We start from the raw sequence: 22,877 nt of genomic DNA, 5'->3' as shown, positions 1-22,877 counted from the left end.
AAAGGAAAAGATTTTTGTATGCTGGTTTTGAATCATTGTGATATTATAATTTTCAGATATAAGCGAATAATTTATGCGTTGAAAAGTTACATTATGATATTATTAGAATTGATGTGAGAAAAAGGACTAAGAACAGATTTCTTTAAAATTCATTAGACAAGAGAAATTTTGAGATAATTGTTTTTGTAAATTGATATTTATGATGGTTTTAAATTATAATTTATTTGAATTTGTAATTTATTAGATCTTCTCAAAAAGTTTTATAATAAAATTGACATGAAGAAAAGACACGAGGAAAAATTTATCACTATTAACGTATCTCTAATATCTAAAATTCTTTATAAATCCTCTTCCTAAAAGTCATCGTTCATCCTAGTGAACTTGCATAAAATCGTTAAAATTATCTTGAAAGGCTAAAAAGAAAAAATTTTAAAATTCATTATTCATCTGAGAAAAGATTCATCAACATTAATACCCCTTAATCCAAAGGAATGAAACGGAAGGAAGGAAGTAGAAAAATAAGAAAAATCGCCGTTTTAAAATTCATTATCCGGTTACACTGGTGAAAAGTCGCAGTAACTCTCTTCCAACCATCCATTTAAATGCGATCCGCGAACGAAGGGGGCCGGTAGTTCGCCACGATGTGAGGTGTAAAGCAAGGTGTTCCTGTGAATGTTTGAACAGAATTACCACGTACTTGCACTTCTAATTGAAAACCGTGGAGCGAGTGCGGTGGCGTAGGATGTAGAAATGTGCCATAAGGAGACGTGGTGAACTCGACCAAGATTTCGGTTCCGCTACTGGTCGCTTCCGGCACTGGTTCGCCTCCTCCGCAAAATTTCAGGATCACCGGGTCTCGAGTAGTGTAACCATCGTACACTGTCACGTAATCCTGCGGGCATCAATGGATGACTCTTTTTTATTATTTCATAGAACAAATAACGTATATCTATGTTAATATAATTTTTTTTCAATAATTTTGAATTTTTAATTTTTTTTATAATAATATATTATACAGATTATATTAATATAGATTATTTTTTTTAATAATTTTAACATTAGAAAGTAGATATTTTTTAGAAAATTCTTAAGATTCTTAATAACTTACCTACCGATTCCAATCTAACTTATCTATTGAACAAACATGAAAAATTAGAAAACATTCGATCTAAATGTAATTCTAGTTATCGCTTCTACAACTTATTAATTAAATTCGTTTAAGATGTATTCGATTACGAATATTTTTGACTTTAAAATTCCATAAAATAATCAAAAAAAAAAAAAATAAATAAATAAAATCGTCGAATCGACTTAATTCTCGAACATACGAAATTAATAAATTTTCAATTATTGTTTCAGAAACATTGGCCAAGATCGCCATTATCTTCCTTATCTTAGCCTGGCCCCATATTCTGCCAATAAATTCCGCTTATCAACTTAGACCACATGGGGTTGCCTTCATCCTCGATTCGAATTTAGTTATTCTCCTCGTGGATCGATAGATTGGGCAAAGAGGTCGGTGATTTAAGAAGCGTTCTTGTATAATGGCAGTTCCGGTTTCGTTGATAGGGATACCTTTGATCACGTGCCTTTTCCGTATCTCCTTTGTCGATCATCAAATTTATCTCGATTTATTTTCTCTTTTATCACGTACCTGGACCAAGTCGCAATCATTCCACAAACGAAGTTCACGGGGCGACGATTCCGCTTGGGTCGCCGCTGGCCTCGCTCTTATGGCCACCAATTGGCCACGAGGCTGTTTCACCGAAATTAACGCGTGTTTTCCAGGTGGTACGTCGTGTTGCCTTACCTGTGAAGTAAAATAAGTGAAAAATATTTAAAAGAGGTTACGTGAATTTTTATTTAATTAGTGGTATCTAAAAATAATGTATTGTAGATTTTCATCGTTTATTATAATAAAGTTATTTCTTTATTTAAAAAAAGAAACAAGATTTTAAATTATTGAAAATTATATATATGTGTGATAAAATAATATGTAAATGTGATAATAAAATGTGATAAAAAATAAATTTCTTTAATAAATATTTTAATAATTAAAAAATTTATATAAAATGCATAAGAAATTGTATTGTTGTATTCAACATATATACAGAATGATTATATATATTAAAAAATATATTATATATATATATATATTAAAAACAGTAATTAATTATATTTGTTCATTGCATCTTATACATTTTTTAATTTTTTTCATATAAGAAATATGTAAAATTAATATAAACAAAATATTTCTCTTTAAATAATAACTTTTATAATTTTTCTTTTAATAATTATTAATTATTTAATTTTTTGACTATGAGATTTTATTAATTATGGTAATAATTAATAGAAATTAATTTTTGTTTATATAGAACAAATATAATATTTATGAAAATGGAAATATACTATATTAATAGATTTTTTCAAAATTTTTTTACAATGTAAACATCGTCTATATTGCAAAGTTAAAGTAGAGGATGTATTTGATTGCAGTATGTCATAAAAAATGGAGGATATGTATTGTACGTAAAGCACACAATGGTGTGTAAACGTTTATGCTTTCGCAAGAGAAGTTCGATCGGAAACATGCAATCATGGGGGTGCTTTGATCGAGAAGTAATTGAATTTATCACTCTCCTCTGGGCACAGTTCATTCGATTAATCGATACACCCCACAGAATCAAAGACCGATAAATTGTTTTTCGCGTAATGCAATACGTAACCGATACAAGATTCGATTTCACTTATCAATGATGTCAATATTCTTTGTAAATAATACATTAATTAAACCTTTCAAAAACCAAATTGATTAATTTTGCTTTTTGTAAATTTTTTATTAATATCTAAATTTTTAATAGTTAATTAGCATTCAACTTGTGAAAAAAAATTAATTTAATTTCAAAGATTGAGAAATATTTATAATTTTCAAATTTTAAAGATTTTCTCTAATTAATTAATATGGTTTCTAATTAAATTAATTAATTAATTAATTATGGTTCAAATTGCAACTACGAACGAAATATTCTACGACATAATATTGTTTTGTGGATATTTCGATACGGACGAGTTCGACATATTTCGATTTGTATCGAGTTTGTTTATTATGACGAGAATCGATATTATTCGTATTCTTAGTTCGATTCGATAGATATATTTAGTTTTATGCTGTTCGTCGTATCGTGTGGACGATATATTGTGCTGCGGAATATTTCATCTTCGATGTAATATATTAATAAATTAATAAATTATATTTGTATAATATTGTATAATATCTCATTTATAATATCGTAGAAATATATATTCTATCACGAAATATTTCGTCAGTGCTACGTTAGTTAATCCTATATTGCATTGTAATATTTGCGTCGGAATATTTCGTTCGTTCCATATCATATAAACTATATTATGTCGCGAAATATCTCATCAATAGTGTCGTATAAATTACATTTTGCTGCGGAATATTTCGTCCATTGTATCATATAACCTATATTGCGTCGCGAAATATTTCGTCTATGGCGTCATATAAATTGTATATCGCGAAATATCTAGTTCATAGTGTGATATAACAGTATAGTATCGTGAAATATCTCGTCGATTCCAATTTCAAAACGATTAAAATCCATCAAAATCTCTTTATCTCCCGAGCAATCTAATACAATCTCCTTCGTTCCAACAGTTTCTCTTTTTCGATCTTGATGGAAACAATACAAAACCAAAGGAAACTTTAATAGAACCGATATTTGTTCCACGATATTTTTATGTTTGCGTCGAAGTGTATTTAGCGCGGAAAGTCGAGTTCAGCCAGGAAACTGAGAATAATGGGTGGATAGTTCGCAGATCCGCGGTCGTTGCCTCGTAAATTTTCGTCAGAATGCCAATGGTATCCGATGCTCCCTCTTCGTTTCGAACCTGTGCCGCATTCGACCCGTTCAATTTGCTCGTCTGCGATTTTGTAGTGAAATACGGCTTCTCGGATTAACCGGGTACGTTTTACGTGTCACGAAGAACGTTCGAGGGTCATACTTTTCCCTCTTTACGATTTAGAATGGAAGACTTGTTAATATTCATTAGCAAGGATTGGCAAAGTTTCAGAAGACTTTCTCGATAATTGTTACGTGGAGCATGGAATTCTTGCAATTTGTTTGTCAATAGGAAAATTGGAGGTTATGTTAATAAAATTTCGTTATTAGACAATTATTAGATAATTTCGTTATTAGATTTTATTTTAATTTTTTAAATATTTTCAAAAGATATCAATTTTTGATGATATTTTAATATGTTGTGAAAGATATATTGAATAACATTGTGAAAAAAGTATTTAATTTAATCTAAATTGAAAAACTATTAATCTAATTTAACTTAAATAAAATCCAATATAAACTAGAAATTAAATAAATGTTAATTTTAATTTTATTTCAAATCAAAATTTCAAATAAAAACTTGTTTAAATGATGTAATGCTTTTTTTTAACTAGTTTTCTTAATTTCATTATCAATTATCCGTTTATACAGCAATAAAATTGTATAAAAATAACTTGAAATTTAATCTAACCTATTTTAAAGAAATGTTTTTGTTAATTTTTTAATAAAATTTTATCTAAATAAAATTTAAATTTATACAATTATTCAAGATAATAATTTTGACACTATATTAAAATATCAAAATCAAAAAATGTTATCTTTATAAATAATTACCTAATTTTTTTTTAATGTTTTTTTTATTACGATTTTCTTTTCTGTTCAAATAATTTTTTTTCAATCATATATAAATAACGAAAATTTAAAAAATATGAAAATTCTTTTAATAAATTTATTTTAATAAATGAATTATGGCCAATAGTTTAAAAACAATCACTCCTCCAATAATTTTCCAAAGAGAAAGAATTTTCCAAAATCAATTTTCAATTGCAAAATATCTGCATTAAAAAAATAATAAAACAGAAATTTTTGAATTTTCTAAGAAACATCATCTTTCGAGGAAACTTCACTCCTTAAAAATCGAAAAATCTTTAATCGCCTCCCGATACAAGATAAAAGAAACAGGATCATCGAACTTTTGCCAAGTTTTATCAACGGATAGGAAACAACTTTTCGAAAGCAACTCTCGAACTCGAAGAAGAAGGAAAACGAAAAGGGAGAAATGTTGCGTTGTTATTCTTCGACTTATCGCATTTAAGAGGATGATTCGAAAGTTTTTGGAGTGAAGATCTTTGGAGTGAAGACTTACTGCGTAGTAGCAGGTGAGATTGCGCGGATATAATCCTGGAAAGTTGGGCGATTGGAGCCTGCACTTTTTCCGGTCGCAGTCGCTGAATATGCGGGAACAGTAGGTGCCCGATATCAGATCCCCCAGGTATTGCTCGGTACTCGGTTTCGTCGTTTCTGATGACTGCTCCACCATCTGCACTGGCATCGCCATCGAGCTGTTCGTGTAATCGCTCGAGGATGTTGATAATGTTGTTTCTATCGACGCTGGCGTACCTGTCGCCTGTGTTATTCCTATAATTCCATAATTTTGATGGATTTTAATCTTAATTATTTGTTTGCTTTGCAGGTGATTCACTTGGAATGATGGAATTGATTATAATCGCATCGATACTCTTTTGGAAAAATTACAATACATGAAGGTATGAAATTTTTGTCATATTAATCTTAATTATTTATTTTAGGTGCACGTGATTTATTTGGAATATATTTGGAATTTATTTGGATATTTGGAATTGTACTTTGTAATTGCATCGATGCTCTTATGAAAAAATTACACTATATGGATGGAGCTTGTTAATAGAGCTTGGACATATTCATTGACATGAAAAATATTTAAAATGAAAAATATTAATGGTATGTTATGTGTTATTGATTTCTATTTTCACGTTATTATTACTCATAACGAAGAAACAATAAAGAAGATAGATAGTTTCTTATTATTCTCTTATTAATGGTGGTTTAGTTCTTTAATAATATGGATATAAATTATGGATATATGATACACAGATCATAATTGACAATGATAATGAACGTGTTAAATAATAAGATTTTTTCTATATAATTTTTTTTTTTCATCAATAAGAATAATTATTAGATTTTTTCTTTATAGAAAAATAAAGTGAAATAGCAAAATAACGTGATGATATTTATAAAAATTTACTTAATATTAGAATGAAAATGTTTTTATATAAAATTATCATTTTATTAAGATAAAAATATAGTTACATATACCTATTTATTTTCAATTATAATTATTTATAATTATGAAGTAGATATTATAGTCTGATTCTATTCTAAAATTCTACTCTAAAAAGCAAGTATAATTTTTTCCTACTGATATCTTCATTATATTCTATTATTTGATATTAATAACATTTTTTCCTATTATAAATTTTATAAAAGAATATAATTTTAATTTGCTTTTCCAGAAACTATGATTCAAGAACCATGAATCAAGAAATTGATAATCTGAACAACTGTACCCAAGCCACGTCATTTTCAAAACTATCTAGCTTATGCAAAAGTTATCAACGTAAGAATATCAGGAGTGAGAAAACAAAGGAATCACGTTGCCAAGAGGAAGATATATAAGAATATAATCCAAACTTCCATACGTACCTACGAAAGGATTGCCATAACGTACCACGGCGTCCGATTTCCTGATCATCTTGTACGCCATCCTGAAGTCGAAATTGAATCCCGTCTGATCCTTGCTGAGCCTGAGCAGCTTGAGGGTGATGGAGACAGTCTGGGTCTCGCTGTAGTAAATCGCGGGTCCCCAGGACGTACCGCACCAGAGGCCGCCCACGTCCGGTCGTTGGGCCTCCGAAATCTGGAGCGAACCGTCCGGACACCCCTCAGCAGTGAACGACACAAATTTCCCCAGGGTGAAGCTGTCGAACGTCAACTGAAATCGCAAGTGGTATCTACGTTGATCGAGATTGTCGGGCGTTGGGCGAAGTTTGAGCAAATTTATTGAGATTAAGTTTTTCCTTTTTTTTTTTCTTCTTTGAAAAGGTGTGATGGAATTAGAAGGAATGGAATTTGAATAGTTTGGAAAGTAATTATCACGTGATTGTATTATGTTTTTTTATGGTATAATAAGAAATGTAAGATAATTTAGAAAATAAATGTTATTTAGTGAATTTATATATATTTATATGTTTTTGTTTTTTTCAGAAAGAATGCAGAATTAGGAATGCAATTTGATGCAAGATAATTTGAAAAATAATTATTAATACTGCTAAGCAGTTAGATGTGATAAAATTAAGAGATAATTTAGATAATTTGAAAAATAATTGTTACTGAATTATATTTTTTTTTATAATTTAGGTAATTTGAAAAATAATTAATTATTTATTATTTTTTGGATGGTGTGAATTAGGTAATTTTTTTTTTTGATATTATAGAAAGTTTGTTGAATTTTTGACTATCATTATAAAAGAATTAATATTTTTCTCCTCTTTTAGAATCGTTGCAATTTCATTAAATAGAAATTAATTATTCGTTAGTATGTTAATTAGATTTGCTTGCTTAAACTTTCCAATATTCTTCTTTGAAAGTATTTCAATAAAACGATAATATCCAGCAACGAATATTCTCGAATATTGAAACATAAATATACAAACATCTCTTTAATTTTTCTTATATAATTGAGTTTCTCATAATTAAAGAATATCTCTATGAAAATTTCAATTAAACTTCGATTAAAGTATCATTGATTTCGCTTGTTTTTTTTTTCAACAAGAATAGTATTAAATAGAAAAATATACAACTTTTTTATTTTCTTTTTTAATTTCTTTCAACATGGTGTCAACTTGCAGGGTCAATCTGTTTTGATAAAAACGGTAAATATGAGGGCAATCAATGAGAAAACGCAGCAAACGACCTACGTATATATAAATTTAGTGGAGAAATTTTCACCCTATTTCGTTCCATCCCTGTTCATTCCATTGGAAAGTTTTCGTGGCCTCAAAACGCATGTTCGAGAATGCTTTTCTCCGGCTAACTGGCGCAATTCTAGCAATTCGCGTTATTAAAAATTCCACCGTTAATTTTTATTCCTCCTGTACCCGTGGTTCCGCCTTGTTTCTCTCCGGAATTCTCTTTTTCCATTTTTATTTTTTTACCTACCCCTTTTCTTTTTTTTTTTTCTTTTTCTCTCCCTTTTTTTTCAAACTAGCTTCCGAGTTCTTTCTCAGCAGAGTTGCACTATCTATAGTGATCCTTTTTCCATGAAATTATACCGTGATTTAGAGGAAAGTTTCATTTCTGCCGGATGGAAATTTCTTTGGTGACCTAACATAACCTAAAATTCGATTTTGCTAACATATACCACGAGTTGATGAATGGTTTAATTATAACTACGGTTGGTATTCAGTGATTGTATGTTAATTAAGAATGTAAATAATTAGGTTTAGGCGTTTGTACTTGCCTGCACGATGTCTCCGAGATCGCCACCCGGTGCGCTGAAGGTGAGCTTGCAAATGTAAGGCACCTTATCCTCCTTAGGTCGATGGAGTTCCAAATCGTAGGTCTTGCCCACATCGCCATAGTATGTTTTATTGCACGCTGAAACACATGGAAAAGAAGCATATATACGAAGAGAACGAATGAACTTTATCGATTGTCTTCTCGCTTAACTCCCTGAGGGAGTTTAAAGACGAAAAAGTTAAATTTCAACTTTAAAATAGCATTTACATTGAAAAAATAATATTCGATATAAGATTATAAGAGTTTGTTTGTTATCACAGATTTATTTAATTGTTTAAACATATGCGTATATATTTTACTTTTTCAATTGTCTTTTCAATTGTCTTTTCATTTCCAATTACGAATCAAAGTCGATCGTTTTCAAATTTCCGTAATTGATATTGGGAACTCGATCAAAGAATTTATCGAGATTAATTTCGAGTTCGACCGAGTAAAGAATCGATAGAAGCGTTCGATGAATTATCGATAGCTTCGAGTTACTCCTATTCGATTTTCTTTTGGAGAAAAACTAAAGTTAAGTGAAGAATATATTCCATATTTAAAACAAATATTCATAAGTATTCATTAAGATAATAATTATGATGATATTCTCAAACTAATTGATAATAACTTTGATTTGAAAATTTAAAGTTTTTTAAAATCTGTTCAATAAATGAATATTTCGAGGTTATGAACGTTTTATAATTATAAAACTCTCGTTATCTTGATAAATTAAGTTCGTTGAATGAATAAAAAGTGAAACAAGATCAAAATTAGTTTCATTTAAACATAATTGTGAAATAACAAATGTGTTTATTTTTAAATCGACGGTGAATAGGGCTGAATTTTAATGGCCATTCGTGAATATGTTAACTCGATGAATAGTGTATACGAACTGTGATATCTCTCGTGAATTTTGTTGAAACACCTAGTTATTTGGTTAATGGGAAAGAGTTTGATTAAATTTTCATTCAAACGTTTATTGTTTTATTCTATGTATTATTCTATTTGTTTTTCCAACAAACTGTTTCTAAAATAATTTTTTGGGATCAAACAAGGTTATTTTCATTCTTAATCATTTATTTAAAAAATTTAACTAATATTATATCAATTATAAGAATACAGAATTTGAAAATAAAATAAATCAAAATTTTCATATGATTATTTTTATTCTCAATTCTATTTATGAAAAATTATTTTTGAGAACAAATATATGCACTCTAAAAGAAAATCGTGTTCTAAAAAAAAAATTGACATCGTTAATTTATAATACAAACTCACTTGGTTGTGCATTCGTTTACATGAACGATCGATCGATGCCAATCAACACTGAATAATCGCCAAATATATATGAACGTAAATGGACGTAAACGGAAGTTCGTTTATATTTCAATCCCATTAGGAATATAACACTCTAAGTATAACACAAAAATGAATTAATCCCTTAATATTTTTCCTTAAAATCACGTAACAATTTTCCAATAAACGAGCCCATCACCAATGACACGATTGTAATCGCGATAACATAATAGTAAAGATTTTGATCGACGTGTTTCAAAGGAAACCGAAACTCGGCCGATTAAGTTACTTTGGCTTCCTCTATCGCATGCTCTGCGCAGAATTACGTTGTGCAGGATGGCTTGGTCACAATACTAGTTCATTGTAGGGCTTCAAGGGCTCATCATGCAAGTATATACGTAGAATGAAAATCGAGGGTAATGTATAGGTGGTGGGCTACAACTCACACAGAGAAACATACACGGACATGGTATCGACGAGGTGAATGGGTCGAGAACACAATGCGCGCCATTTCCAGGTATCGGGGAGTCTCATTCCTAATCAAAATCCCAGTTTGCCTGGCTAATAGCTCAAGCTGAAATCGTCTCGTCTTCTCTGCATCGTAACTTATCGATATACGTAATTGGATTATTAATCGGTGGTTAACTTTCATCGTGGATAATCGTTTTCATGTGATTGAAAATTTAAAAAAATTTAAAAAATGGATCGATATCTAGTTTTTAGATATTATTTTTTAGATAATTTTATATAAGTTTATAAGAAATTTTGTAAATTTTTAAAATATTAATTTTTTCTTTTCTTTTTTTTAGAAATTGTAGAAGATCGGATGATGTTTGAAGATTTAGAAAAATCTTTTATTCTCTCTGGTTTTTCTCGATAAATAATAAATAATAAGTTTAGAATCGTTACCACAATTTTGATTTCAATGCACTTATTATATTTTAATTCATGAAATCGAATGATGAAAGATGTATAAATCTTGGAATAAAGAAAGAATGAAATTTCTTGGTACAAGTCACGAGAAACAAATGTGGAAGAAAAAAGAAATACTCAGGTAAGACTTTTTCAAATTGTACACAAATAATAAATTGAACTGTTTGGAACAATCGAGGGCCAGATGTAATTGAATATACGTCGTCGTTAGGTTTAATGGAAGGATTCGGTATCGAAAATCGATAGTCGCACCGACCGACTCTGTTGAAGTATTACGAATTCAGTAGATGCATCTGTTACGTCAAATTACGAAAGTTCCTGGAGGGGAACTGGTTTCTCCGCGTTTCTCACGGCTGACTAATGCTGGGCATCAACTACTTGGCTGCATTTCGCCGGCTGGATGTGCGTGCTCCTCCCCTTGGTGTCTGCCAATGGTGTCTGACGAATTATGGACTTTTGTCACTGTTCAAATGCAGTTGGTCGAATCGTTTCTACTGAAATGTTGTAGAAAAGAGGAAGAGGAGGAGGAAAGAAGAAGAAGAAAGTCTTTCTGGAACGTGATGATTAATAATTTCTTCTGCATTTCTCAACTTGTGCCGCATTTTCAATTTTAATTCATCTTCTCTTTGTCTTGTTTAAAAAATTTCTTTATTTGCTTAATCGCTATCTGTCATTGGAAGATAATTTTTGAATATTTTAGGGAATGAAAATTTTAGATTTTCTTTTTATATTAGTGCCTGTCATAAAAAAAATATTTTTGGGGACGAGGATTTAAAATTTTTTTATATAAATATCATAGAAGACAAATTTTGAATATTTTAAAGGACAAAAATTTTCTTTTCGTTTCAAAAGAAGAACAATTTTTAAATATTTTTGAAAGATAAAAATTTAAAATTTTCTTTTTATGTCATTGTCACAAGGAGGACAATTTTTGAATATTTTTGAGAAAAATTTATGGTTTACTTTTTACATCACAGAAGGCAAATTTTTAATATTTTAAAGAACAAAAATTTGAAGTTTTCTTCTTATATCAATGTCTATCATAAGAAATGAAATTTTTGAATATTTTGTAAGGACAAAGTTTAACGTTTTCTTAAATTTACTATTCACGTTTCCCTCTAAGAAATTTTAAAGAACTAACCCAGTTTTCAAACCTTGCTCGCGATAAATCCTGGACAGGTGACCCATTACCTTCTCGTACCATCGCGGGACTATATTTTATTACGCAATAAAATATGAACCCCTCGAGTGCTTTTCCATTTATCGCGCTGACGATCACGACAATCTACCAACGCTGCATCCTAAATCACTCTACCATTCTATTTTGATTTTCCAATTTCGCAAACTTGGATTTTTTTCCCCCCATTTCTTATTGCTTACCAAGGAAAGAAATCGATCATTATATGAAATGAAATAATTTCAGGTATCATTATAAAAGAATAATGGAATCGTGGCTCATTCGTTCAACGAACGTCTCGGTGGATAAATGCCGGATCAAAGAGGAAGAAATCGTCACAGTTCAACCGAGGAATAAATGGCGCGCGTTCAACCGGAAAATTCTCTCGTCTTCCACGATTTTCACCAACGAGAGAAACGTATGAGCAGAGATAAAAGAAGATATGTCATGACTGAGGAAACAAGTGGTTATCCTGGAAAAGCAAACAAACAACTCGAAAAATCTTGAAATATACATATGTTATATACGAATGTTTATACGAATATTGAAAGGTAGAAAGGAAGGAAATTAGATTAGAATTACAGAGGCAAGCCAAGCCTTGAAATGAATTAATTTTCGTTTTTTTTTTTCAGGTTCAAGAAGCATCGATTTATCTTCCGTTTCGAGAGTTTTGAGAGAGCAGAAGGGTTCGAGAAATGCGTCCTCCTGTGCGATAAAAAGCACGACAGAGGGGGAAAGAATTGCACGCCACGATATGAGATACTTTTACGAGCGGTGCAGGATTTTTCGCGGGATATGCTCGCCAAAACCGGTGCGCAAAACTCGGTCAGGTTTTATGCGTTTCTGGGCACCGGTGTGATTGGTACGAGAGGAGTAAAGGGATCTGATCATTCCCTCTTATACTTTTCATTACGAATTTTTTTTTTTGTGGAATTACGTAGAAAATTTTTCATATTTAAAATTTGACAAATGCTTAACAGTAGAATAATCAAAATGAAAGGATTTCATATTTTCTATTTTGGGAAGGAGAAAATTTTTTTTTTTTTAGCAAAATTAATGTACTTTATTTTATTAAGATAGAAATGTAATTATATTAGAGTGTACCAAGTTTAAAGTGCACTTTGTCAATATATTTTATGTAAATAAGCAAAAAATGTTATATAAACATAAGATGTTTAGTATTATATGATTTTATGCGAGTTTTATTATCATTAAATTATATAACAATTTTTATTTAATATTAATTAACATGAACTTAATTTTAATATTGAATACATGATATTTTCTTTATATTTTTATTTAAAAATGTTTGTGAATCTATGTTTATACAACTATTTTTATTTATTTAAATCTATATTGACAAAATTTTGCATCTTAAACTTGAAATATGTCTACTTATATATTCACAACATCACTTTAATTGCAATCATTTATATAAAATATATATTATAGATTGATTGTTCTGTTAACAATATATTGGGTATTTTTTTAAATATATATCCGTTTAAAAAAATTAAAGTTTTATTCATGGTAATATTATATTAATTAAATATTCACTTATTCACAAGAAAAGATTAATTACACATCAAATTTACTCGCTAATATCAAATTCTTATTCTAGGTGTAGTTACTTGTCAACAAAGGAACTGAGATCATTCGACAGTGGATTTCTTAGGAAATAATCGAATAAGGAGAGTTATCAAATTCTAAGCACGATTCGAGTCGATTGAATCGGAGGAGGTTGGAAGCCTGTTGAGCTATCATCGAGGTGACCCGTATATCTCCAATCCGGCGACTCCTTTCTTGTCACTAGCTCTCAGGCTGAATCTAGTTCCTCTGAGGATCCATTTGCAAGAGAGATGTACCAGAGCCAAGGGGAAGCCAATACGAGAGATACCATGCGATCAGTGGCCTATCAACCAGAGTGCTTTTGCGGCTTCCCTTTCCTCGAAGAAAAAGAAAATCATTGGTGGGATGACGTTTGATCGTATCGAGATCCTCGGATAAATCTCTCCTTCTGGAATTTCTGCTATTATTTGCCTTTCTTTCACGCCAATTATCTATTCTTTCTCTTCAGGAATTAATAAATCGGATTTTAATGCAAATATTATATTGTTAAATGTTATTGTTAAATGTTAAATTGTGATAAAAAATCATAATTAATTTTAAGTATCATAATATGTAAGAAGAATATGAAAGTTAATTTTTAAGTCTATTTTTAATATAGTAGTGTCAATTATTCAAGATAAAAAATCGAATTGTTCAAATAATCAAACTATTGAATCATACTTAATTTATGGGAATTACATATAAAATTATTCATTAAATACAAGAATACTATTGTAATTTGAAATGTAATTATACATATACATTATATATTGTATATTATACGTGAATATTATTGTATACATATTGAGTAATTGTTATATTAATCAGTATTGTTTCAAGTAGATAGTTTCACTAATTTTAATAATAGATAGAATAACAACAATGCAATATTACAACTTTGAATAATCGACACTCTATTGTATTGCATTCATTGTTAAAAATCTGTTGAGCCATTTAATTTTCAATTCTAGCAATCAATATTCGATCAAAAAGATCGTTCTTAACCAGTTTAAATAAAATAAGAAGAAAAAAATCATTGTATAATATCATTGTATAAAGGTAGTAGAAAAAACGCGAAGCCAAAAAATGTACAAGTTCCTGAGACGTCCGATTAAAATTCCAGCTATGTTCGATTTACACAAGCATGAAAGCAGCTTGGTATCCTTTTGAAAACGAACACCCGTTGGGAGTTGCATCCATCTCTGCAGCCATCGTCTCGCTCGTTTATCCGTGCGCGCCTACTTTATTTCCATATTTTCCTGCGCGGCGTCGATCCTTGTGCGTTCGTCGCCTCTGGCTGGATGTTTCAAACGAGAGAGATGAGAAAAAAAAAGAGGAGAAAAAAATATAGGGGAAAAATGAACGAAGAGGAAATGATCCCTGAATCCACCCTTAGCCGCCGGCTATCATCCTTCCTCTCGGTCTAGTCCCGATAAACGACCAGACGAATTTCACTGCCCTCCTATCCGAGTTAAAATAGAATTTACTTGACACGTTAAGACGATGCTTTTCTTCGTTTTTATGTGATCTTGGCATTGGATGATTAAAAGAAGAAAAACAACTTTTATCTCTCAGAAGAAAAAGTAAGAAACGAAATTTTTTTACCGATGAAAGATTTGTATTTATTTATCACATTGTATAATTTTTTGACTTTATTGTTAAATTTAGATTCAACAATTTTGATGTTTTCTGTATAATAATATAATTATAATAAGTCAACTCAACTTTTTATTGTGTTGATGAATATTGTTAATGATAAGTGTACAATTATTTTTCAATTTTTTCTCAAAGTTTTCAAATTATGTATTAATTTAAACCGGTAATTATTTATAAAAAGTATTATTCTCTGATCTTGATGATTTTTAATATGTTATCATTTTGAAGTTGTGAAAATTTTATTTGGCGTTTATTAATTATTATCAAGAAGTTATTAAAAATAAAAAAACTTTTCTTTGAAACAAGTTTAATTTAGATTAAATCAATTTTAATCAGGTTTCTTGCTACAAAAAATTGATAGCTAGTTAAATAAATTTTTATTTAATTTTGATTTAAGATTTAAAATTAATGTGAATTAAACTTTGATTTCAAACAAAAATTATCATGGTTTATATTGGGTTTAGTTAGGTTAGATTATTAGGTTGGGATTAAGTTAGGTTAGATTAATAACTTTTTAATACAACGATCAAGTAAAATTTTTACAACACAATGTGATGACTTTGACATTGTATTAAAAGAAATCATCGAAATTAAAAATATGATGATACTTTTTTATAAATATTTATTTATCCTTTTTTAGGACATATACTTTATGTTAATTTATTTCACAATAAATCCAACTTTTTTAAGAAAATAAAAAGATGAAATATAGGATAAATTGAAATACATAAATTTAGACTAAACGAGAAGTTGGAAAGTTTTAGAGAATTGATCGCCTCAGAGAGCAATATTTCGTCTTCATACTAAACGAGGTAATCGCGAGCAGTAGGCGAACATGCAACTTGTTTATACGCTGCAGTTGAATTCTCGTTGCCAAGTAAGGTCGGTTTGCCATTGGCGATTCGCCAGCCACGCGTAACAACGCCTCCAAATTTCCGATTTTCCACGATATAGTTTTGCATTCTCCTAATTTTCGTTATTCGAAACAAAATTGTCTTTGTTTTTTCTTGAAATAAACAAATTTCAATTTTGGTGATTATAATTTTTCTTAGATTTTCTATCTTAAATTAATATCATTCATTATTTGAAAAAATTAATTTTTAGACTGAATAAGATCGTTTTCTATTTTTTGATGAAAGATAGGTTGAAGTTAAGCCAAATTTTCATTAAAAACATTATATCCACCATAATAACTGTAAGTTGGAAAATCATCGACGATGTCGACATCTCGTTGCCACATTGTAAATTACAAAAATCTCACAAAGATGCGCCATTAGATACTATCTACCAACTTTTTTCATCTTTTTTATACGCTCGTTCTCATGGTGTTCTGTTTCAAGTTTCGTCGATACATTCTGTATTTCGTTCAACAAAAATTTCCGTAAAATCGAATTTTGTTCGCTCGTGAATATATGTATTTTTTTTTTTCCATTTTTTTTTCGATTGTTCTTCTATAACGGAGATAGTTTCGTGCAGATGAATGTTCCGCTTTAAAGTTAAACTGGTCGTGAAGCTGGTCGGTACAGGATAAACTGGCATGTATGAATTTAAATACATTTTCATACTACGTTTTTTTTTATCCGCTGCACAATTTCGATTGTAAAATGATTCTTGTTACGCGCAGGAGGATGAAAGTAAATTTAAAACTAACAAAGAACTTTTCTAATAAAATAATTATATACATGCATTAATCCTTGTACTTTTTGAACTTTTCCATTCGTGTCCTCGTTTTTCTGAAATATTTTTTGATCCTAAAAATTCTCTCTCTCTTTTTGAAATTCTTTTTTAATTTTTCTTTAAAATCATCAAAAAAAAAAGCCAAAATTGAAATCTTTGATCTTTAAATCTTTTGCATCGAAAAAGATTAAATATTTTCCATAACGAGATACTTTGCGTGTAATCGTTTTCAGTTGCAGAACTTTGTCTCTGGTGTAAAGGGATTACACGAGAGATCAGAATACTTTGCAACTCGCCGTTTTGTTGGTTCACGAGACAATGTAGCCCGTGTGAAAAAGGATCCCCACGGTCACGTATACAACTCGGCAGTTCACGATTCCTATTAAATAAACTGCAAACTCGTGTGCAGCCTGCATTTAAGCGAACGAACGCGTCATTTGCCTGTTTTGTCTCTGTAATGGTGCAACGGTGTTTTTGTACGCATGCAAGAACGAGCACCATTTTCAATTCCTCTTCTATCTTTCACCAATCCAGAATCTGTTTCACTTATGGATTTTAAAGATTCGAATGGAAAGAAAGTAAGTACAAAGTAAAGAAAATGAAGTAAATGACATCGAAAGAGGTATCTTATTTTTTTTATCGATATAAAAAAAATTGAAAAAATTAATCGAAAGCTTGATTTTTAGATTTTTGAAATTTAAATTTCGAAGATTTTCGAATGTATATTCCTTGGTAAGTAATTATTATTATAGCAGTTGGTGACGATATTTGAATATCTCAGTGATAGTTACATTAAATGAAAGTCAAAATATGATAGCATGAATCTCCAGCGAGTTACTCTCTCAACTTATATAAAGGATTAATTACATATGTGATGCTGCATATGTACGGATAGAGTGTACTCGAAAGATGTTTGGTAAAATTTCGAAGCTTACTCGAGCATTTATCTTGGGATGTGTTGAACAAATGAGGATGAAAGATTTAAAGTAACTTACAGAAAGAGATGAGAGTAACTTGTATTTTATGCTTTGAGGTTTCGAGGCCAGAGGAATGTATTCAAAAGTTGAGAAGCTAACATGTCTGATAATTACATTCAATAAGAAAAAAAAAATTGCAATGCCATATTACATAAAAGAATTCTTTTCAGAAAATTATCTATCTTATATTATCTTATACTATCTTTATCTATCTCAAGTTAAAAATTTCATAGTGATAGACAAGTGCAAACACTTTGATTAACCTTAAACATTAACACGACAGCTACCAAAAAAGTGAAAATAGTAAAAAAAGTATCGGCAATTCGCAGAGTGGTCGTAGCAGAACCGGAAGTGAAAGAGTCGAGGAATGGATATAGAGTTTTGACCCAAATGGCCGACCAGTTGGCCATTAGCCAGTTCCCCGTATCCATGCACTCGGCATCCAGGTCTTTACTTATATTTTTCGATATCAATTTCCACAGGACTGATAAATTAATCGGTTGCCAGTGGCGAATGCTCGTTGGCTGCTTGATCGTAAAATGTTTACGCGCGTCGTCGACGCTGCAAGAGAATTAAATTTGCCTTTATGTTGTCGAGAAGTTGGAGCAAGCTGTGAGGAATGATGTAAACGAATAGCTCGCTATGAACAGAGAGACTCGACGGTCTACTAACAGTTACATGCTCTTCGCGTTCGTCGTGAATTTTGTCTCTTTTCCCTTGTTTTAAGTTTCTGCTTTGTAATTCTGCTGTTGCACTGGGCACGGACTAATATTTTCATGTTATTTTATGGTTGAGATGTTGTTTGGTATAATAAAAAAGAGATTAGTTTTTCAATATTTATCTAGTTATACTTTATCTTTTATTTATGTAATTTCTTTATTATTTTTTTTATTAAATTGCTTTTACCAGCGATTATGTCAAGTAATAATGTTCTTTAAATTGTTATTGTAAATATTATTAATTAATATTCTTAATTTTCTTTGTAAATTAATGATGATTATGATATTGTCTCAAAAAACGTTTTAAATTTGGCGCAAATTATTATATAGTGCGCTAGCCAATTATTATATAGCGCGCCAGCCAATTAGAGCGCGTGTTATAATTTCAATAGACCCCCATGTCAGTTTCCATCAACGTCGTGTAAGTGTTACTGCGTAACGAATTTTTCCGTTCTTTTTGTACTTTTTCTCAAGTTTGTACCTAATTTTGAGTAGTGTTTCGTGAAAATATTGTTGTACAGTGAAAATGGAAGATGAAATCAGTTGTGACGATCCACAATTTATGACTATGTTGGAAACCTGTCTACTCATGGAAATCGAGACATTCAAGAACATATTTTCTGGTATGCTTTCTTTCTTATTATTATCCTATTTCCGTTTCTTGTTGAAAATAATATTATATTTACACATCAATGGATGATATATGGGATTTATCGATATATTCATTGCTTGAACAATGAAAGAACTTGTTGAAGCTAAATATTGGAACGATCGGCAATAACTATTTCAAATATGACGTAGTTAGAATATTTTTTGTGAAATTTAGCATCTATCGATATTTTTTATTAATAAAAATAACTTATTAATAAAATAAAAGATTTTTTTTTATTTAATATAATATAGATAATATTTATTTTATATCAATGCATTTATTTTCTTAATATTATCGAATATAATTGCTCGAAGATTTTTTTTTGTAAATTTTCTCAAGAACTCGTAAGACAGATAAAAGACTTCAAAGTTAAAGTGAAAATGCAGTTGCAAACGAGAAAAGAATTGAAAGAAAACACAAAGAATACTCAAGAAAATATTCTAATTTTAAGTAACTCTCTGAGCAAGTATGTAAAAAATAATGACTTTTATAAAACATATCAATTGCATTATATAATTTCATCATATTTGCAAACATGATCTTTGAAAATATCTTTAATAGAGAAAGAAATTATATGATTGAAATTTCTAATAAAATCGAGCTAATGAAGCTTAATTTGGATAACGATTATAAAATTATGAAAGTGGATTGTGAATTTTATGAAAATATATACAACAACTACGAAAAAGTGTGGGAATCGTATCACGTATGTAATTCTCATAACCTTAAAACGCAATATTCGAGACAAGAAATCTAAAAGATGGAATTTCAATGTATTGTCTAGACAAAATATGAAGAGTTCCCTTTAGCTAAGGACAGAAGAGAGGCGAAAATAAAAATGGAAAAGCTTCAAATCGATCAGATGGTCCTGGAATACAAAGTTAACGAATTCGAGAAGATTTTGAAGCAAAAACAGCGGATCGCGTGGCTCAGAATGCGCGCAAAAATCATCATACTTGCGCGTGCAATTTCAAATTATACCAGACTAGTTGAAACATTGAAAGATCTCGATAGAAATGTCGACAAACGCAAGGAGGAGTTGAACACGATTGAAACGGAGGTTTCTCGCCATGATTTTTCATATATTCTCAAGATTTCCAATTTTTCTCTGGTGTATAGAGTTCTTACAGCATCTTATTTCCGATTTCTTCTTAGCTAGCCATTCGATTGAAGAAACAAGAGGAAGAAAAGAGGGATCGAGCGTTGAAACTGCTGGAAATGCCACCGCCAAAGATTAATTTCTCCCACATGCGCACGATTTACGGCCCTAGGCCGGGAATCGGCTTCCCAGACGGTTGGAAAAGAAATTATGAGAATTCCATAGGTGCACATTCTCGTTTTATCGTGAGATATTCTTTGGAGAAGGGTTTTCAGAATTTTCTCCTTCCTCATACTCGGCGATCATAGATTTAATTGAATTAAATTTAATAACTCAATTTCCCTCGCATACTTAACCTCTCCTTTTTGAAATTTCTTCAACATAATTTAAACATAATTTTTTCTCCCTTACAACAAAAAACGATCACAATTATTAACCGTTTAAAATTAAAACTTGTGAAAACAATTAATGAATTTAGATACTTTATCGGTGGATACCCTGATGTTGGAAGAAATGTGCTTAACGGAAGAAAATTCCATTCAACCACCATCCCGTATTGAAGTTCAAGCCCAAAAAGATCAGAATCTTTCTTATGAGGAACCGATCGATTCAAGAAGTTCTTCCATGGACCAAGAGCAGCAAGAAGCGGAGAAGGAAGATGTGGCCAGCGAGGTGAGTGGAAATATAGGCTCAGAGCCGATCGATGCAGTCGAGGAGGAAATGGAACAACGAATGGACCAGGAACTGGAGCACGTAGACCAGTCATCTGGTCTTTCCAAAGATAAGCAAACAGACCAACGTTGCGAAGATCTTGAGAAGGAGGGGGATGAACCGGTGGCAAAGAAAATGAAGTTGATTTCCAGCTCAGAGAAACCCGTGGCATCACCAATGAAGGGTATTCTATTAGAGAGGACGAAGAGCTGTTCGGTCGAACCATCTCCACGTCCAAGAATCTCGAGAATCGAGACATTTCATTACACTGTGCCTTCAATTAAAAAAATTGAAAAATGTAATCTAAATTAAGTTATCTAGGAGGCTAAAAGCTTCTGATATATTTTTGAATAATCTATCCGGATCTAATATATTTTTATCAAATAATAATTTAGTCGTCCCAAGAGAAATTCAAATTCCATTGATGAATCAATCTCCTGGATCAATAATAAGGAGGAAGGAGCCTTCTGTACGGAAACTCGTCCAGAATAATCTTAATCCATCCAGTATGTTTACTCCTGGTCACTATGATTATTCTGATAACAGTGAAATAAGTTTCTGTATCGATGAGAATATGACTGAATTGAAAGGTACGTATTATTCTTTTATTCTATTTTCTTGATGAATTTATCTTTAATTTTTGGATATTTCTTATTCAGCTGATCAAATATCGCTCTACGGTGGATCTGTTCGAAATTTTTGCGAGTGTCCCAATTTATCACCGATCAATGAAAATATAAATCCAGAGGGCAACGAAAACGTTCCATCGACTAGCAATATTCGCAATTTTTCACGTATATACTTCTTATTCAAGATATTAATTTTTTTTTTCCACTTCTATATACTTATCTTATTTTTTTTTCTTGCAGAATTTGAGAAAAAGTTCGACTTTAGTAATATTTTGAAAGGCAGTTCCAGTGGAAAAAATCTTTTCTAAATTTCAATCTTATCGAAGAGGATCAATAATTATTTAAGAAACGTGTATTTCTCTTGTAAAATCTCATTTCGATGAAATAAAAACGCGTGAAGCGAGAACGAATGAGATAATTTCTCTCTTGGGATGGTAATAAGACTGGTTCATTTTTCGTCTAGAGTGAATAATATTCGAGCGAAATTACGCATAGTCGTAATTTTCACTCTCGACAGTCGGTGGAAAGCGTTGGTGGTAGCTCGGTTCCATCCTAAGAAGCCGGGAAAAGGAAACATGAAAGACGTAGACGGGGGTAGAAAAGAGGCACACGCCAGGCTGGCGAGGGAGAAAGGAAGAGCACTCGGCTCGACGACTGAAAAGTAGGTCCTTTAAAGCGCTCTTTTGTGTGCCACTCTTTAAAGACCATTGCCACTGACATTTAATCCTCTGTCTGAATGTTTGTGAATTATTTAAAGGACCACCCTGTAGTTAGACGTTAAATGATCACTTCATCAATAAATTTTGTAACGTAAAGAGAGATCAGAGTGCGATAAATTTATTTATACAAATTGGATAGAATTTTGGAACTTTGAAAATAATTTAATTTTCTAATATCAAAAGAGATCAGTGTTATAAAAATGTGGATATTAAAGAATATTTATATATATATATATGTTTTAAATAATTTTTTATACGAATTTTAACTTAAAAAAAAAATTATTTCTTTTTTTATTCATGTATTCATTAATAGAACGGTGTATGCATGAAAGAAAAATTCGAAATGGCTATTAAAAACTAATAATTTTAAAAGAAACTTCAGTGAATTAATGACACGTGTATATATTCAAGTATAGAGTTTTTGAGAAAAGAATTTTTGCATTCAAATTAACTTTTCTCAATTTAAACATTTTCTTCATTTTAATGGTCGTTGAGATACTGAATAATTCTAAAGAAAAATGATATATGGGGAACTGGATCCGATGAAAATGCAAAAGGA

At 30.6% G+C, this 22,877-nt stretch overlaps 2 protein-coding genes across 5 annotated transcripts in view; one reads left to right on the top strand and one right to left on the bottom strand.

Annotated features, from left to right (window-relative positions):
• The window catches only part of LOC122718241, a 139,926-nt gene that overhangs the window by 10,680 nt on the left and 106,369 nt on the right, over positions 1 to 22,877 (bottom strand). For all 4 annotated transcript variants that reach the window (XM_043943117.1, XM_043943119.1, XM_043943118.1 and 1 more), the window contains exons 6-10: positions 8,425 to 8,561; positions 6,609 to 6,897; positions 5,230 to 5,501; positions 1,655 to 1,810; positions 698 to 892 (exon numbers count right to left, since the gene is read on the bottom strand). In XM_043943117.1, coding sequence (XP_043799052.1) covers positions 698 to 892; positions 1,655 to 1,810; positions 5,230 to 5,501; positions 6,609 to 6,897; positions 8,425 to 8,561 — 1,049 coding nt within the window. The remainder of the gene's footprint in view (positions 1 to 697; positions 893 to 1,654; positions 1,811 to 5,229; positions 5,502 to 6,608; positions 6,898 to 8,424; positions 8,562 to 22,877) is intronic.
• Positions 18,982 to 22,014, top strand: LOC122718242. Its single transcript, XM_043943121.1, is given in 9 exon segments — positions 18,982 to 19,131; positions 19,500 to 19,649; positions 19,652 to 19,866; positions 19,945 to 20,220; positions 20,316 to 20,484; positions 20,738 to 21,268; positions 21,366 to 21,560; positions 21,630 to 21,764; positions 21,840 to 22,014. Coding segments are annotated over 9 exon segments (1,836 nt in total). The 5' UTR covers positions 18,982 to 19,034; the 3' UTR covers positions 21,908 to 22,014.

Source organism: Apis laboriosa, unplaced genomic scaffold, assembly GCF_014066325.1.
Source record: "Apis laboriosa isolate Shangri-la unplaced genomic scaffold, ASM1406632v1 scaffold5_cov152, whole genome shotgun sequence".
Lineage (NCBI taxonomy): Eukaryota > Metazoa > Arthropoda > Insecta > Hymenoptera > Apidae > Apis > Apis laboriosa.
This window is presented reverse-complemented; position numbering and strand designations above follow the sequence as displayed.